The 20,382-nt window shown below is 50.6% G+C and overlaps 1 protein-coding gene across 1 annotated transcript in view; it reads left to right on the top strand.

Moving 5' to 3' along the window:
* The window catches only part of LOC141054879 (SCO-spondin-like), a 463,576-nt gene that overhangs the window by 41,436 nt on the left and 401,758 nt on the right, over nt 1–20,382 (top strand). Inside the window, exons 13-15 of the mRNA XM_073551763.1 lie at nt 19,014–19,254; nt 19,342–19,480; nt 19,569–19,695. Of these exons, the coding sequence (XP_073407864.1) occupies nt 19,014–19,254; nt 19,342–19,480; nt 19,569–19,695 (507 nt within the window). The remainder of the gene's footprint in view (nt 1–19,013; nt 19,255–19,341; nt 19,481–19,568; nt 19,696–20,382) is intronic.

Here is a 20,382-nt window from a genome sequence, read left to right as displayed (position 1 = left end):
TCCCACATCATCCCATCAGCCAGAGCCACCGGACTACTACCCCCAATATCCCACATCATCCCATCAGCCAGAGCCACCGGACTACTACCCCTAATATCCCACATCATCCCGTCAGCCAGAGCCACCGGACTACTACCACTAATATCCCACATCATCCCGTCAGCCAGAGCTACCGGACTACTACCCCTAATATCCCACATCATCCCGTCAGACAGAGCCACCGGACTACTACCACTAATATCCCACATCATCCCGTCAGCCAGAGCCACCGGACTACTACTCCTAATATCCCACATCATCCCGTCAGCCAGAGCCACCGGACTACTACCCCTAATATCCCACATCATCCCGTCAGCCAGAGCCACCGGACTACTACTCCTAATATCCCACATCATCCCGTCAGCCAGAGCTACCGGACTACTACCCCTAATATCCCACATCATCCCGTCAGCCAGAGCTACCGGACTACTACCCCTAATATCCCACATCATCCCGTCAGCCAGAGTCACCAGACTACTACCCCTAATATCCCACATCATCCCTTCAGCCAGAGCTACCGGACTACTACCACTAATATTCCACATCATCCTATCAGCCAGAGCCACCGGACAACTACTCCTAATATCCCACATCATCCCGTCAGCCAGAGCTACCGGACTACTACCCCTAATATCCCACATCATCCCTTCAGCCAGAGCTACCGGACTACTACCACTAATATCCCACATCATCCCATCAGCCAGAGCTACCGGACTACTACTCCTAATATCCCACATCATCCCGTCAGCCAGAGCTACCGGACTACTACCCCTAATATCCCACATCATCCCTTCAGCAAGAGCCACCGGACTACTACCCCTAATATCCCACATCATCCCGTCAGCCAGAGCCACCGGACTACTACCCCTAATATCCCACATCATCCCATCAGTCAGAGCCACCGGACTACTACCCCTAATATCCCACATCATCCCGTCAGCCAGAGCCACCGGACTACTACCCCTAATATCCCACATCATCCCGTCAGCCAGAGCTACCGGACTACTACCCCTAATATCCCACATCATCCCATCAGCCAGAGCTACCGGACTACTACCCCTAATATCCCACATCATCCCGTCAGACAGAGCCACCGGACTACTACTCCTAATATCCCACATCATCCCGTCAGCCAGAGCTACCGAACTACTACCCCTAATATCCCACATCATCCCGTCAGCCAGAGCCACCGGACTACTACCCCTAATATCCCACATCATCCCGTCAGACAGAGCCACCGGACTACTACCCCTAATATCCCACATCATCCCGTCGGCCAGAGCTACCGGACTACTACTCCTAATATCCCACATCATCCCGTCAGCCAGAGCCACCGGACTACTACTCCTAATATCCCACATCATCCCGTCAGACAGAGCCACCGGACTACTACTCCTAATATCCCACATCATCCCGTCAGCCAGAGCTACCGGACTACTACTCCTAATATCCCACATCATCCCGTCAGCCAGAGCCACCGGACTACTACTCCTAATATCCCACATCATCCCGTCAGCCAGAGCCACCGGACTACTACTCCTAATATCCCACATCATCCCGTCAGCCAGAGCCACCGGACTACTACCACTAATATCCCACATCACCCCTTCAGCCAGAGCTACCGGACTACTACCACTAATATCCCACATCATCCCTTCAGCCAGAGCTACCGGACTACTACCCCTAATATCCCACATCATCCCGTCACCCAGAGCCACTGGACTACTACCCCTAATATCCCACATCATCCCGTCAGCCAGAGCCACTGGACTACTACCCCTAATATCCCATATCACCCCTTCAGCCAGAGCTACCGGACTACTACCACTAATATCCCACATCATCCCATCAGCCAGAGCTACCGGACTACTACCCCTAATATCCCACATCACCCCTTCAGCCAGAGCTACCGGACTACTACCCCTAATATCCCACATCATCCCGTCAGCCAGAGCCACCGGACTACTACCACTAATATCCCACATCATCCCTTCAGCCAGAGCTACCGGACTACTACCCCTAATATCCCACATCATCCCTTCAGCCAGAGCTACCAGACTACTACCCCTAATATCCCACATCATCCCTTCAGCCAGAGCTACCAGACTACTACCCCTAATATCCCACATCATCCCTTCAGCCAGAGCTACCAGACTACTACCACTAATATCCCACATCACCCCTTCAGCCAGAGCTACCGGACTACTACCACTAATATCCCACATCATCCCATCAGCCAGAGCTACCGGACTACTACCCCTAATATCCCACATCACCCCTTCAGCCAGAGCTACCGGACTACTACCCCTAATATCCCACATCATCCCGTCAGCCAGAGCCACCGGACTACTACCACTAATATCCCACATCATCCCTTCAGCCAGAGCTACCGGACTACTACCCCTAATATCCCACATCATCCCGTCAGCCAGAGCCACCAGACTACTACCCCTAATATCCCACATCATCCCGTCAGCCAGAGCTACCGGACTACTACCACTAATATCCCACATCACCCCTTCAGCCAGAGCTACCGGACTACTACCCCTAATATCCCACATCATCCCTTCAGCCAGAGCTACCGGACTACTACCACTAATATCCCACATCATCCCGTCAGCCAGAGCCACCAGACTACTACCCCTAATATCCCACATCATCCCGTCAGCCAGAGCTACCGGACTACTACCACTAATATCCCACATCATCCCTTCAGCCAGAGCTACCGGACTACTACCCCTAATATCCCACATCATCCCATCAGCCAGAGCTACCGGACAACTACCCCTAATATCCCACATCATCCCATCAGCCAGAGCTACCGGACTACTACCACTAATATCCCACATTATCCCTTCAGCCAGAGCTACCGGACTACTACCCCTAATATCCCACATCATCCCTTCAGCCAGAGCCACCGGACAACTACCCCTAATATCCCACATCATCCCTTCAGCCAGAGCTACCGGACTACTACCACTAATATCCCACATCATCCCATCAGCCAGAGCTACCGGACTACTACCCCTAATATCCCACATCATCCCTTCAGCCAGAGCCACCGGACAACTACCCCTAATATCCCACATCACCCCTTCAGCCAGAGCTACCGGACTACTACCACTAATATCCCACATCACCCCTTCAGCCAGAGCTACCGGACTACTACCCCTAATATCCCACATCATCCCTTCAGCCAGAGCTACCGGACTACTACCACTAATATCCCACATCATCCCGTCAGCCAGAGCCACCAGACTACTACCCCTAATATCCCACATCATCCCGTCAGCCAGAGCTACCGGACTACTACCACTAATATCCCACATCATCCCTTCAGCCAGAGCTACCGGACTACTACCACTAATATCCCACATCATCCCATCAGCCAGAGCTACCGGACTACTACCCCTAATATCCCACATCATCCCTTCAGCCAGAGCCACCGGACAACTACCCCTAATATCCCACATCATCCCTTCAGCCAGAGCTACCGGACTACTACCACTAATATCCCACATCATCCCTTCAGCCAGAGCTACCGGACTACTACCCCTAATATCCCACATCATCCCATCAGCCAGAGCTACCGGACTACTACCACTAATATCCCACATCATCCCATCAGCCAGAGCTACCGGACTACTACCACTAATATCCCACATCATCCCTTCAGCCAGAGCCACCGGACAACTACCCCTAATATCCCACATCATCCCTTCAGCCAGAGCTACCGGACTACTACCACTAATATCCCACATCATCCCTTCAGCCAGAGCTACCGGACTACTACCCCTAATATCCCACATCATCCCATCAGCCAGAGCTACCGGACTACTACCACTAATATCCCACATCATCCCATCAGCCAGAGCTACCGGACTACTACCCCTAATATCCCACATCATCCCTTCAGCCAGAGCTACCGGACTACTACCACTAATATCCCACATCATCCCTTCAGCCAGAGCTACCGGACTACTACCACTAATATCCCACATCACCCCTTCAGCCAGAGCTACCGGACTACTACCACTAATATCCCACATCATCCCTTCAGCCAGAGCTACCGGACTACTACCCCTAATATCCCACATCACCCCTTCAGCCAGAGCTACCAGACTACTACCCCTAATATCCCACATCATCCCTTCAGCCAGAGCTACCGGACTACTACCACTAATATCCCACATCATCCCGTCAGCCAGAGCCACCAGACTACTACCACTAATATCCCACATCATCCCTTCAGCCAGAGCTACCGGACTACTACCCCTAATATCCCACATCATCCCTTCAGCCAGAGCTACCAGACTACTACCCCTAATATCCCACATCATCCCTTCAGCCAGAGCTACCGGACTACTACCACTAATATCCCACATCATCCCGTCAGCCAGAGCTACCAGACTACTACCCCTAATATCCCACATCATCCCTTCAGCCAGAGCTACCGGACTACTACCCCTAATATCCCACATCATCCCTTCAGCCAGAGCTACCGGACTACTACCACTAATATCCCACATCATCCCGTCAGCCAGAGCCACCAGACTACTACCCCTAATATCCCACATCATCCCTTCAGCCAGAGCTACCGGACTACTACCCCTAATATCCCACATCATCCCTTCAGCCAGAGCTACCAGACTACTACCCCTAATATCCCACATCATCCCTTCAGCCAGAGCTACCGGACTACTACCACTAATATCCCACATCATCCCGTCAGCCAGAGCCACCAGACTACTACCCCTAATATCCCACATCATCCCGTCAGCCAGAGCTACCGGACTACTACCACTAATATCCCACATCACCCCTTCAGCCAGAGCTACCGGACTACTACCACTAATATCCCACATCATCCCTTCAGCCAGAGCTACCGGACTACTACCACTAATATCCCACATCACCCCTTCAGCCAGAGCTACCGGACTACTACCACTAATATCCCACATCATCCCGTCAGCCAGAGCCACCAGACTACTACCCCTAATATCCCACATCATCCCGTCAGCCAGAGCTACCGGACTACTACCACTAATATCCCACATCATCCCTTCAGCCAGAGCTACCGGACTACTACCACTAATATCCCACATCATCCCGTCAGCCAGAGCCACCAGACTACTACCCCTAATATCCCACATCATCCCGTCAGCCAGAGCTACCGGACTACTACCACTAATATCCCACATCATCCCTTCAGCCAGAGCTACCGGACTACTACCCCTAATATCCCACATCATCCCATCAGCCAGAGCTACCGGACTACTACCACTAATATCCCACATCATCCCATCAGCCAGAGCTACCGGACTACTACCCCTAATATCCCACATCATCCCATCAGCCAGAGCTACCGGACTACTACCCCTAATATCCCACATCATCCCTTCAGCCAGAGCCACCGGACAACTACCCCTAATATCCCACATCATCCCGTCAGCCAGAGCCACCGGACTACTACCACTAATATCCCACATCCCCCGTTCAGCCAGAGCTACCGGACTACTACCACTAATATCCCACATCATCCCGTCAGCCAGAGCCACCGGACTACTACCACTAATATCCCACATCATCCCGTCAGCCAGAGCCACCGGACTACTACCACTAATATCCCACATCATCCCGTCAGCCAGAGCCACCAGACTACTACCGCTAATATCCCACATCATCCCGTCAGCCAGAGCCACCGGACTACTACCCCTAATATCCCACATCATCCCGTCAGCCAGAGCCACCGGACTACTACCCCTAATATCCCACATCATCCCATCAGCCAGAGCCACCGGACTACTACCACTAATATCCCACATCATCCCGTCAGCCAGAGCTACCAGACTACTACCCCTAATATCCCACATCATCCCGTCAGCCAGAGCCACCGGACTACTACCGCTAATATCCCACATCATCCCGTCAGCCAGAGCCACCGGACTACTACCACTAATATCCCACATCACCCCTTCAGCCAGAGCTACCGGACTACTACCCCTAATATCCCACATCACCCCTTCAGCCAGAGCTACCGGACTACTACCACTAATATCCCTCATCATCCCTTCAGCCAGAGCTACCGGACTACTACCCCTAATATCCCACATCATCCCGTCAGCCAGAGCCACCAGACTACTACCCCTAATATCCCACATCATCCCGTCAGCCAGAGCCACCGGACTACTACCACTAATATCCCACATCACCCCTTCAGCCAGAGCTACCGGACTACTACCCCTAATATCCCACATCATCCCTTCAGCCAGAGCTACCGGACTACTACCCCTAATATCCCACATCATCCCTTCAGCCAGAGCTACCGGACTACTACCCCTAATATCCCACATCACCCCATCAGCCAGAGCTACCGGACTACTACCACTAATATCCCACATCATCCCTTCAGCCAGAGCTACCGGACTACTACCCCTAATATCCCACATCATCCCATCAGCCAGAGCAACCGGACTACTACCCCTAATATCCCACATCATCCCATCAGCCAGAGCCACCGAACTACTACCCCTAATATCCCACATCATCCCGTCAGCCAGAGCTACCGGACTACTACCCCTAATATCCCACATCATCCCATCAGCCAGAGCTACCGGACTACTACCCCTAATATCCCACATCATCCCGTCAGCCATAGCCACCGAACTACTACCCCTAATATCCCACATCATCCCGTCAGCCAGAGCTACCGGACTACTACCCCTAATATCCCACATCATCCCGTCAGCCAGAGCAACCGGACTACTACCACTAATATCCCACATCATCCCATCAGCCAGAGCCACCAGACTACTACACCTAATATCCCACATCATCCCATCAGCCAGAGCCACCAGACTACTACCCCTAATATCCCACATCATCCCATCAGCCAGAGCCACCAGACTACTACCACTAATATCCCACATCATCCCATCAGCCAGAGCCACCGGACTACTACCACTAATATCCCACATCATCCCATCAGCAAGAGCCACCGGACTACTACCCCTAATATCCCACATCATCCCGTCAGCCAGAGCCTCCGGACTACTACCCCTAATATCCCACATCATCCCGTCAGCCAGAGCTACCGGACTACTACTCCTAATATCCCACATCATCCCGTCAGCCAGAGCTACCGGACTACTACCCCTAATATCCCACATCATCCCGTCAGCCAGAGCCACCGGACTACTACCCCTAATATCCCACATCATCCCATCAGCCAGAGCCACCAGACTACTACCCCTAATATCCCACATCATCCCATCAGCCAGAGCTACCGGACTACTACCCCTAATATCCCACATCATCCCGTCAGCCAGAGCTACCGGACTACTACCCCTAATATCCCACATCATCCCGTCAGCCAGAGCCACCGGACTACTACCCCTAATATCCCACATCATCCCGTCAACCAGAGCGACCGGACTACTACCCCTAATATCCCACATCATCCCATCAGCCAGAGCCACCAGACTACTACCGCTAATATCCCACATCATCCCATCAGCCAGAGCCACCAGACTACTACCCCTAATATCCCACATCATCCCATCAGCCAGAGCTACCGGACTACTACCCCTAATATCCCACATCATCCCGTCAGCCAGAGCTACCGGACTACTACCCCTAATATCCCACATCATCCCGTCAGCCAGAGCCACCGGACTACTACCCCTAATATCCCACATCATCCCGTCAACCAGAGCCACCGGACTACTACCCCTAATATCCCACATCATCCCATCAGCCAGAGCTACCGGACTACTACCCCTAATATCCCACATCATCCCGTCAGCCAGAGCCACCGGACTACTACCCCTAATATCCCACATCATCCCATCAGCCAGAGCCACCAGACTACTACCGCTAATATCTCACATCATCCCATCAGCCAGAGCTACCGGACTACTACCCCTAATATCCCACATCATCCCATCAGCCAGAGCCACCGGACTACTACCCCTAATATCCCACATCATCCCATCAGCCAGAGCCACCAGACTACTACCACTAATATCTCACATCATCCCATCAGCCAGAGCCACCGGACTACTACCCCTAATATCCCACATCATCCCGTCAACCAGAGCCACCGGACTACTACCCCTATTATCCAACATCATCCCATCAGCCAGAGCTACCGGACTACTACCACTAATATCCCACATCATCCCGTCAGCCAGAGCCACCGGACTACTACCACTAATATCCCACATCATCCCGTCAGCCAGAGCCACCGGACTACTACCCCTAATATCCCACATCATCCCGTCAACCAGAGCCACCGGACTACTACCCCTAATATCCCACATCATCCCGTCAACCAGAGTCACCGGACTACTACCCCTAATATCCCACATCATCCCATCAGCCAGAGCCACCAGACTACTACCGCTAATATCTCACATCATCCCATCAGCCAGAGCTACCGGACTACTACCCCTAATATCCCACATCATCCCATCAGCCAGAGCCACCGGACTACTACCACTAATATCTCACATCATCCCATCAGCCAGAGCTACCGGACTACTACTCCTAATGTCCCACATCATCCCGTCAGCCAGAGCTACCGGACTACTACCACTAATATCCCACATCATCCCGTCAGCCAGAGCCACCAGACTACTACCACTAATATCCCACATCATCCCATCAGCCAGAGCCACCAGACTACTACCCCTAATATCCCACATCATCCCATCAGCCAGAGCCACCAGACTACTACCACTAATATCCCACATCATCCCATCAGCCAGAGCCACCGGACTACTACCACTAATATCCCACATCATCCCGTCAGCCAGAGCCTCCGGACTACTACCCCTAATATCCCACATCATCCCATCAGCCAGAGCCACCGGACTACTACCACTAATATCCCACATCATCCCATCAGCAAGAGCCACCGGACTACTACCCCTAATATCCCACATCATCCCGTCAGCCAGAGCCTCCGGACTACTACCCCTAATATCCCACATCATCCCGTCAGCCAGAGCTACCGGACTACTACCCCTAATATCCCACATCATCCCGTCAGCCAGAGCCACCGGACTACTACCCCTAATATCCCACATCATCCCATCAGCCAGAGCCACCAGACTACTACCCCTAATATCTCACATCATCCCGTCAGCCAGAGCCACCGGACTACTACCCCTAATATCCCACATCATCCCGTCAGCCAGAGCCACCGGACTACTACCCCTAATATCCCACATCATCCCATCAGCCAGAGCCACCAGACTACTACTCCTAATATCCCACATCATCCCGTCAGCCAGAGCTACCGGACTACTACCCCTAATATCCCACATCATCCCGTCAGCCAGAGCCACCGGACTACTACCCCTAATATCCCACATCATCCCATCAGCCAGAGCCACCGGACTACTACCCCTAATATCCCACATCATCCCGTCAGCCAGAGCCACCGGACTACTACCCCTAATATCCCACATCATCCCATCAGCCAGAGCCACCAGACTACTACTCCTAATATCCCACATCATCCCATCAGCCAGAGCTACCGGACTACTACCCCTAATATCCCACATCATCCCGTCAGCCAGAGCTACCGGACTACTACCCCTAATATCCCACATCATCCCGTCAGCCAGAGCCACCGGACTACTACCCCTAATATCCCACATCATCCCGTCAACCAGAGCCACCGGACTACTACCCCTAATATCCCACATCATCCCATCAGCCAGAGCCACCAGACTACTACCGCTAATATCCCACATCATCCCATCAGCCAGAGCCACCAGACTACTACCCCTAATATCCCACATCATCCCATCAGCCAGAGCTACCGGACTACTACCCCTAATATCCCACATCATCCCGTCAGCCAGAGCTACCGGACTACTACCCCTAATATCCCACATCATCCCGTCAGCCAGAGCCACCGGACTACTACCCCTAATATCCCACATCATCCCGTCAGCCAGAGCCACCAGACTACTACCACTAATATCCCACATCATCCCGTCAGCCACAGCCACCGGACTACTACCCCTAATATCCCACATCATCCCGTCAGCCAGAGCCACTGGACTACTACCACTAATATCCCACATCATCCCGTCAGCCACAGCCACCGGACTACTACCCCTAATATCCCACATCATCCCGTCAGCCACAGCCACCGGACTACTACCCCTAATATCCCACATCATCCCGTCAGCCAGAGCCACTGGACTACTACCACTAATATCCCACATCATCCCGTCAGCCAGAGCCACTGGACTACTACCACTAATATCCCACATCATCCGGTCAGCCTGGGGTCAGAATCAGAGCGCTGAGGGATTTGCCCTAACTTCCATACCGGGGATACCTTTAAGATGGAAAATGTGGCCATGGGATGGAGGATGTGTGATGGTATATGGGCACGGGAGGGGGTGATTCATTTCTGTCATGTGCTCTCTGCTCCTTTCTGGGGGGAAGACAATGGCTGGGATCTTATGTTCCCGGGGATGCTAGATTTCTCCCACCGTGTCAGTGTCTGTTTAGGTGTTGTCGTGGTGTGGGAAAACTGTTGCTCATAGCAACCAATCATAGCTCAGTTTCTTTTAAACAGCTCTGATGAAATGAAAGATGCTTAGTGATTGATTGCAAGGAAAACTGTTGCGCATAGCAACCAATCACAGCTCAGCTTCTTTTAAACAGCTATGGACAAATGAAAAATGCTTCGTGATTGGTTGGTGATACACACATATATTTTATATACATAGATATATACTGTATATATATATATACACTCACTGGCCACTTTATTAGGTACACCTGTCCAACTGTGTGTTAAGACTTAATTTCTAATCAGCCAATCACATGGCGGCAACTCAGTGCATTTAGGCATGTAGACATGGTCAAGACAATCTCCTGCAGTTCAAACCGAGCATCAGTATGGGGAAGAAAGGTGATTTGAGTGCCTTTGAACGTGGCATGATTGTTGGTGCCAGAAGGGCTGGTCTGAGTATTTCAGAAACTGCTGATCTACTGGGATTTTCACGCACAACCATCTCTAGGGTTTACAGAGAATGGTCCGAAAAAGAAAAAAAATCCAGTGAGCGGCAGTTCTGTGGCCGGAAATGCCTTGTTGATGCCAGAGGTCAGAGGAGAATGGGCAGACTGGTTCGAGCTGATAGAAAGGCAACAGTGACTCAAATTGCCACCCGTTACAACCAAGGTAGGCAGAAGAGCATCTCTGAACGCACAGTGCGTCGAACTTTGAGGCAGATGGGCTACAGCAGCAGAAGACCACACTGGGTACCACTCCTCTCAGCTAAGAACAGGAAACTGAGGCTACAATTTGCACAAGCTCATCGAAATTGGACAGTAGAAGATTGGAAAAACGTTGCCTGGTCTGATGAGTCTCGATTTCTGCTGCGACATTCGGATGGTAGGGTCAGAATTTGGCATAAACAACATGAAAGCATGGATCCATCCTGCCTTGTATCAACGGTTCAGGCTGGTGGTGGTGGTGTCATGGTGTGGGGAATTTTTTCTGGGCACTCTTTGGGCCCCTTGGTACCAATTGAGCATCGTTGCAACGCCACAGCCTACCTGAGTATTGTTGCTGACCATGTCCATCCCTTTATGACCACAATGTACCCAACATCTGATGGCTACTTTCAGCAGGATAATGCGCCATGTCATAAAGCTCGAATCATCTCAGATTGGTTTCTTGAACATGACAATGAGTTTACTGTACTCAAATGGCCTCCTCAGTCACCAGATCTCAATCCAATAGAGCATCTTTGGGATGTGGTGGAACGGGAGATTCGCATCAGGGATGTGCAGCCGACAAATCTGCGCCAACTGTGTGATGCCATCATGTCAATATGGTCCAAAATCTCTGAGGAATGCTTCCAGCACCTTGTTGAATCTCTGCCACGAAGAATTGAGGCAGTTCTGAAGGCAAAAGGGGGTCCAACCCCTTACTAGCATGGTGTACCTAATAAAGTGGCCAGTGAGTGTATAATGGCAACCAAAAATGTTGTATTTTTATAGTGTGATTCCTTCTGTCTGGTTGCTGTGATGCCATTTTCCTGGTGGTGAATTGAAAGTGCATGAAGTTGTCAACATACAAGACGTTAATTGTAACCATGATACTTTAGAATAAGTCATTTAATGAAAGAAAACTGACGGCCAAAAGTTCTGCATCTTCTATTTATTGATCACAACATAGAGAGTGATTCATTATTACAGTGCCATAACTTAGTATTGTGTAGCAGAACCTCTTGCTTTAATTACCGCACCCGCCGATGAGGCATTGGAGCCACTCGGGTACAAGACATCCTGAGGGATCTTTCTCCATTTCATTAACAAATCTGCAAACAATTCATCTTTATTGCTATAGCTCCAGGCCCCAACTCATCCCAAAGGTGCTCTACAGGGTCTAAATCAGGGGATTGGCTCGGCCATGGCAACAAGCAAACAGTTTTCTTTGCTAACAAATTTTCGACTAAATTGGATGTGTGTTTAAATCAGTGTCTTGCTGGACTTTCTAGCCCCCGCCTACTTTGGTTTTACCATATGTGGAGAAACAGGGGGTCGATGGGCACCCAAGTCTGCTAGCTGTAACCGCATGGACCAGGGATCGTCCCACCTAGCACCCGCTCTCCCGGTAACGTGGGCATAACGTTACTCAGACAACGTAAGGCGAGGGTAGAACAGTGCGGCGATGCTTTATTGAACCACAAAACGGGCAGATAACACATGGAACAGTCCCAGCACAGTACCCAAGATGGTGCACATTACAGAGTCTCACCCTTCCGCTGACCTGCCGGGATAATGGCAGATGTTACTTCAGAGCTCCCAGGTTCGGCTACTCCACCTGTGGTACACACACAGAGAGGAGGTAACAACAAGCGTAGGAAGATGACAGTCCATTGAGTCCATACAAGGTCCAAAGCCAGTTGACACGAGAGTCATCGCCTGGCTTCTTCAAACATCTCTATGGAGCCAGGCGACCAGCGGGTCCCAATCCTGGCTTTCTCCAAACGTATCCATGGTTCAGCGACGGTCAATGGAGCAGATCTGTATCCTTCCAACTGGAGCCGAAAACCCCTAGGTTGTTTCCTGTAGAATGATAGATCCATGTCCCTCGTGATGGAGCTGCAGTCCTGACTCTCGTCCATTGGGGGTTTTGCAGAAATCAAGGATGAGAGCACACTATGTTATATCAAATATCAGCTTACAAGTCAATGTTCCAGGCTTACACAAGCAAAAGTCTGTTTTCTTGACCAACCAGAAATCAACACTTAAATCCAAAAGCTAACTTACATATAAAAAGTCCATTATTCTTGGTTTGCTAAACATAGTCGTCTGAGTAATTAAGATATAATCTGGTTTCTTCACATTGCTCCCCCCATCTTAATTAGCCAGACGTGATAGGATTCTGATCATCCTTCTCCACTTATGGGAGCAGTCCACAACATGTCTTTAAGCACAGTCAGGAATGTAAGAAGTCTCACATTTTTGGCACAAAACATTTCATCATCCAATTTCCTCAGAGCATATTCCATGTCCTCCTTGCGAAAATAAACGCCACATGTAATTGAAGAGTAACAACTGGTATCCACTGGGTCCGCGCATGGCTTCCTCCACATTCCATAGTTTCTGGATTAAATCCCATTCAGTCCATTGAACTGACACCGCTCCTCTAGTTTCTGTTTGCTGTTGGGGTCATATATCCACACTGGTTTTCTTCTTCCCAAGGTCAAGTTGGTGAGGTTGGACATAGTATTGTCTGAAATCTGCTGTGCATGTCTCATCATGTCACAGACGTGGTTTGCAGAACCACAGTGCCACGGAACGTGGAGAGCCTGGAGGGGCGTGACTAAGCGAACACCTGACTGTTCACTAGAGCCTCTGATGGTGAGGTTAGACTTGGCTCCCGATGAATGCCAGGTGCCACTCTAGGACAGACCAACATACGTGCAGCTCCTGAACCCAGAGTACAGACTGGAGGGAACAGCTGGCAGAGATTGTTTTAGAATGTATCAGACAGAGTTCGCATCAGAGTGCAGCAGACAGATTTTGTACCAGGCAGTGTTTGTATCAGAGTGCAGCAGGCAGGATTTGCACCAGAGTGCAGAATCCAGGATTTGCACCAGAGTGCAGCAGGGACTGGTATGCACCCTTACACAACTTAGTCTGCAAAACAGGAAGGTTGCTCAGACACCTCCCCAGTGGAGGGGAAGCAAAATGTACGTAATGCCTCTCAACCATTGGCTGGGGAGGAAATAGCAAGTGCATGTGGGTCGCCCTCCCAGGGCAGTGGGGTACTCGGTACCGGGCCGGTGTCCGGGGGGATGTGTCACAGCAGCGGTGACCCGGTCCGTGGCCCTGGGCGCCCAAATCAATGGTGGAATTTGTGATATAGTTTATATGGATAGTTCGTGACGCCATCTGTGGTGTTTGGCAAATAAGATGGTAAGCCAACGCTGCATGCAGATCCACAGGGACTGATGGTAGGGTGCAGCAAAGATGGTGTAGCTCCCCACAGGTGGAGCTGTAGTCCCAGGGCAGTGTAGATGAGAGATTAGCGGAGAGGCACGGGCAGTGTGGATGCCGATGCCCAAATGTAGCGGTGCTGAAGATGTTAGTGTGCAAATGAATGGAGGGCACCAGGGCTTGCAGTTTCAAAGCTTTACTCACAGTTCGTAGTGCACACAGGTGCCTGCCTCAGTACTATGTTCTCCGGGAAAGAGACTCAGCCAACCTCTGGGCAAGATATGACTCTCCCTGCCAACACTCCGCCAACATGTACTTTTCCTGAACGACTCCGCCAATGCGCCTTAAGTGTGAAGTAATCCAGCACTGTGGTACTCTGGAGTTCCTCCTGTTAGATGTTCCTTGAACTCTCCTTGTACAGCAGACAGCTGTAGCCTACTTTGGGGACTCCCTTTATCCTGAGTCCCGGCTCTCTATACAGATGCTGTTGTGCCCCAAGTCTTACATGGGAGTAATGCATTTACAGCCAACTACTCCACCGGTGTCTGCTGCAGAACCATAAGTGTCCATACAACCTCGGGGACCGGGCCCCGGCCTTGCGCTGAGAACCTATAGGCAGGGTTCCTCTTCCAACCCACAACTCCTCTCTGTTCTCACTTCTCCCTCGTTCCGTACTTGTCTTTCTCTCTATGGAAGCTTAGGTTGCAGTTCTACATCTTTCTTCTTCTCTTCTCTTTCCAGTGCCAGCTGGCTCAGATCACTGAGGCAGCTGCAGCACTCCTTCTTTCCTGGACCCGTCCTCAGACTCTCCTGACTGACTGTCCTCACTCCTCTGACCTCCTGTAAGACTAACCTCCGGCTGACCTTCTGTCAGACTACCCTGTAATTCTAAACCTTCCCCATCTTTTATATGGTTCTCAACTCCACCCACCTCTCAGCACATCTCGTGTTACAAAGCAAGGACCCACGAAAGTTGCTCTGCTACCCACTAAGCTTGAGGCCGCAATGTGGTCCTGCTGAACTATCCTGTGTGTGGGGTGCAGTTGTTGGAGCGTGGCAAGGAGTTTCCACCTTACCTGAGTGGTGGGGAACTACACCTTAGGGGAAGGTGCAGTACCTCTGTGGCGACTGAGCCTCGGGCGCCACATTTTTGCACCAGAGTGCAGCAGGGACTGGTATGCAACCTTACACAACTTAGACTGCAAAACAGGAAGGTTGCTCAGGCACCTCCCCAGTGGAGGGGAAGCAAAATGTACATAATGCCTCTCAACCATTGGCTGGGGAGGAAATAGAAAGTGCATGCGCTGGCCCTTTAAGAGGGCAGGAGCGTGTGCGTGCCCTAAGGACACTGCTGGAAGCTCAACTGGAAGTGCTGCTGGGAGCATATGGAGAATGAGGGAGAGGAACCGACCGAGGCGCGGGTGAGAGAACTGTCAGAGCAGGGATCCGGCGTGGTGCTAACAGTACCCCCCTTTACACCCCCTCCTTTTCAGGCCATCGAGGAATTTCTGGAGGAGAATCGGAGCGTGAATGTTCTCCTTCAGCTCCCAGGATCTCTTCATGGCCAAGATATTCTCCCCTTCAAAAATATCATCCGAGACAGTTGGCATGGACGTGGTACTGGGATCCTTGAAGAAGGAACTCAGGATGACCGGCTTCAGCAGAGACACATGGAAGGAATTCGGAATCCGTAAAGAAGGAGGCAGTTTCAATTTATAGGAGACCTCGTTGATCCGCTTCAACACTTCGAAAGGCCTGATAAACCGAGGACCCAACTTGTAAGAAGGAACCTTCAGCTGGACATACCTTGTCAACAGGGCAGACACACGGAGGATCCAGACGCCTTTTGTCTGCATGTCTCTTCATACGGGCGGAGGATGCTTCTAAAGTGGCTTTGGTGTCCTCCCACAACTTCACAAAATCCTTGGAGAGGACATCTGCCTCAGGGACATCAGAAGGAACTGTCACCAGGAGGGGAACCTCAGATTGCCAACCGAACACAATGTAGAATGGAGATTCTCTTGAGGCTTCACCATTGTGATTGTTGTACGAGAAGTCAGCCCAGGGAAGTAATTTCACCCAATCATTATGGTGGGCATTGACAAAGTGTCACAGGTTATTGCCCAGGACCTGGTTGACACGCTCCACTTGCCCATTGAACTGGGGGTGATAGGCAGATGAGAAATCCAAGGCAATATCCAGATATTTACAGAGAGCTCGCCAGAATCTGGAAGTGAACTGCGAACCTCGATCGGACTTAATGTGATGAGGAAATCCATGCAGGTGGAAAATATGTTTTATGAAGCTGTCAGCCAGTTCAGGAGCAGACGGAAGAGCAGACAACCGGGTGAAGTGCGCCATTTTGGAGAAGCGATCCACGACTACCCAGATGATGGTGCAACGCTCAGATACTGGCAAATCTGTAACTAAGTCGATGGCTATGTGCTGCCATAGACCAGATGGTACGGGTAACTGTAGAGTCTTCCTTTGTACCAAGTGTCCGTCCACCTTGGACGACTGGCCCCAAGACAAAACTCGCTCCTTTTCGGAAATTTGCGACAGACTGACTGACCATCTAGGAAGGTTCAAGGATAAATTGCGGATCATCCACTAGATCCTCGGACAGAAAAGAGCGAGAGAGGGCATCGACTCTGACATTCTTGTCACTGGACCTGAAATGTAAAAGAAAGTTAAAGCGGACAAAAAGCAAGGATCACCTAACTTGGTGTGGATTAAGTCTCTGGGCGAACTGGAGATATGCCGATATGCCAGGTTCTTATGGTCCGTGTAGATGACCACTGGATAGACTGCACCTCACAGCAGATATCGCTACTCCTCCAAAGCCATCTTAATGGCGAGTAACTCCCGGTCCCCGATGGAGTAGTTATGCTCAGGAGTGGAGAAGGCCTTAGAGTAGAAACCGCAGGACACGCGGCGACCCAAGGAGGACTTCTGAGTGAGCACAGCTCCAGCCCTTACGAGGATGCGTCCACCTCTAGGAAGAACTGCTTGTTCAAATCCGGGGGATGCAGGACGGGAACGGTGGGGCGGAAACGTTTAAGACAGCGACCCATCCTTCTTCTTAACGAAGAAAAAGCCGGCCTCAGGAGGAGGGGATGATTTCTTAATGAACCCCCTGGCCATATTCTCCAGGATGTAGTCTGACATAGCTTGAGTCTCAGCAGGGGACAGAGGGTAAATTTGGCCTCTAGGGGGTGTAGATCCGGGAATTAAGTCGATAGGGCAGTCATATGGCCTGTGGGGCAGCAAAGTCTCTGCCTCCTTCTTGTCAAATACATCGGCGAAGGACCAATAGGCAGACAGCAAACCGGGCAGCGATGCCGGACTAGACGGGGCCTTAGCCGGACATACTCGAGCCAAGTCCATGTTTGAATTGCTTAAGAACAACAATTTTAAGACTTTGGAGTGGCCTAGTCAAAGTCTCGACTTTAATCCGATTGAGATGCTGTGACATGACCTTAAAAAAGCGATTCATGCTCAAAAACCTCCAATAGGGCTGAATTACAACAATTCTGCAAAGACGAGTGGCCAAAATTCCTCCAGAGCATTGCAAAAGACTCATTGCCTGTAGGTTTGGATTTCTTTTCCTCTTAATAATAAAGACCTTCATTTATAATCTGCATTTTGTGATTACTTGTGTTATCATTATCTAATATTTACATTTGTGTATATATATATATATATATATATATATATATATATATGCACATACACAGCTCTGGCGAAGAAAATAAGAGACCACCACATCAAAACCCTCTCATGGGCAGCCCATTCTCCAAGCCTGAACCCCATTGAAAACCTCCGGAATGTCATCAAGAGGATGATGGATGGACCCAAGTCATCAAACAAAGAAGAACTGCTTAAATTTTTGTGCCAGAATCAGTGTGAGAGACTGGAGGAAAGCAGCCAAGACGCATGAAAGCTGGGATTAATAATCATGGTTATTCCACAGAATATTGATTTCTGAACTCTTCCTGAAGTAAAACATTAGTATTGTTGTTTCTAAATGATTATGGACTTGTTTTTTTTAGCATTATTTGAGGTCTGAAAGCACTGTTGTTTTTTTGTTATTTTGAACATTTCTCCCATTCAGAAAATAAATACAAAATGTATTGCTTGGATATTCAGAGACATGTCTTCAGAAGTTTCTAGAATAAAAGAACAATTTACCTTTTACTCAAAAATATAAAGAGAAAAATCAGAGAAACTGAACATTTGAAAGTGGTCTCTTCATTTTTGCCAGAGCTGTATATATATTCATATCCCCCCTCCTTTATCCTGGCTTATATCATGCAGTACATCAGCATCTACCCTGTGCTACCCCGCCATTATCCTGGGACTGCGATGTCCTGCAGGGCATTAGTATTATGTCCGGATGGTGGTAAATGCTTTATTCCTGTGATGCTTTTTGAGTATCAGTGATTGCGGTGGGATAATGCCCCCACTGGATTTTTCGGTGGTCTCTCCTCCAGAAAAGCGATGTCTGATGGGTAAGCAGTACTCAGACTGTGTGTCCGCCTGTCCGGCCAGCTGCGCCTCGGTAGGCAGCTATGAGGATGGTCAGTGCCGGGACGAGTGTGTCAGTGGCTGTGAGTGTCCGTCAGGCCTGTACTTGGAGGATGGGCATTGTGTCCCGGAGGAGAAATGTCCGTGTTACCACCGCAGACAGCGATATTCCGCGGGGGAGGTCATCAAGCAGAGGTGTAACCAATGGTGAGCCCTCTCTGCCGTCCACACTAAACATCTCCAGACTCAACGCTGGTCAGGTCTGTGCTGATCTTCTTGACTTCCTCACTACAGCACGTGTGGCGGTGGACGTTGGCGGTGCACTCAGGACCAGTGTGCAGCAGAGTGCTCAGTGGTGGGAGGTCAGCACTATGTGACATTCGATCGCAGGAGGTTTTCCTTTCATGGCTCGTGTGAATATGTCTTGGTTCAGGTTAGGTCTCTCATATTTGTCTGGTTGTGCAGGTGTCCGGTCATATGTGTCTTCTCATGTTTTTCCGCTTCCCACTCTTATCCTGTAGGATTATGTGGATGGAAAGTTGCTCATCTCCATAGAGAACGAGGAGTGCGGCAGTCGGGGGTCTGTTGGTTGTCTCCGAGCCGTCACCATAACTGTCCACAAGACATCAGTCAAACTCCGAACATCAGGTATCCCTTGGTGCAAATGGGCATCATGGCGTATGCACTTCATCATCTGTGCCCTTTGTGAATGTGTAACACTTGTCCTGTGTTAAAACCCTGTTCTGTGTGTCCCGGATATAGACCATGTCATCTATGTGCCCCAGATGTAATCTCCGTCCTCTGTGTGTCTCGGGTGTAAACCCCATGCTCTCTGTGCCCCGGTGTTAACCACCATCCTCTATGCGTACCGGGTGTAAACTTCGTCCTCTGTGCGCCCTGGGAGTAACCCCTGTCCTCTGTGTATCCCAGGTGTAACCCCCATCCTCTTTCTGTCTCGGGTGTAGCCCCCATCCTCTGTGTGTCCTGGGTGTGACCCACGTCATCTGTGTGTCCTGGGTGTAACCTGTCCTCTGTGTGTCCTGGGTGTAACTCCCGTCCTTTGTGTATCCCAGGTGTGACCCCCATCCTCTTTGTGTCTTGGGTGTAGCCCCCATCCTCTGTGTGTCCTGGGTGTAACCTGTCGCCTGTGTGTCCTGGGTGTAACCTGTCCTCTGTGTGTCCTGGGTGTAACCTGTCCTCTGTGTGTCCTGGGTGTAACCTGTCCTCTGTGTGTCCTGGGTGTAACTCCCGTCCTCTGTGTGTCCTGGGTGTAACTCCCGTCCTCTGTGTGTCCTGGGTGTAACTCCCGTCCTCTGTGTGTCCTGGGTGTAACTC

This window comes from Dendrobates tinctorius, unplaced genomic scaffold (genome assembly GCF_039654945.1).
Source record: "Dendrobates tinctorius isolate UK_male_01 unplaced genomic scaffold, ASM3965494v1 ptg000179l, whole genome shotgun sequence".
Classification (NCBI taxonomy): Eukaryota; Metazoa; Chordata; class Amphibia; order Anura; family Dendrobatidae; genus Dendrobates; species Dendrobates tinctorius.
Note: the sequence above shows the minus strand (reverse complement) of the source record. Positions and strands in the feature narration are given on the sequence as shown.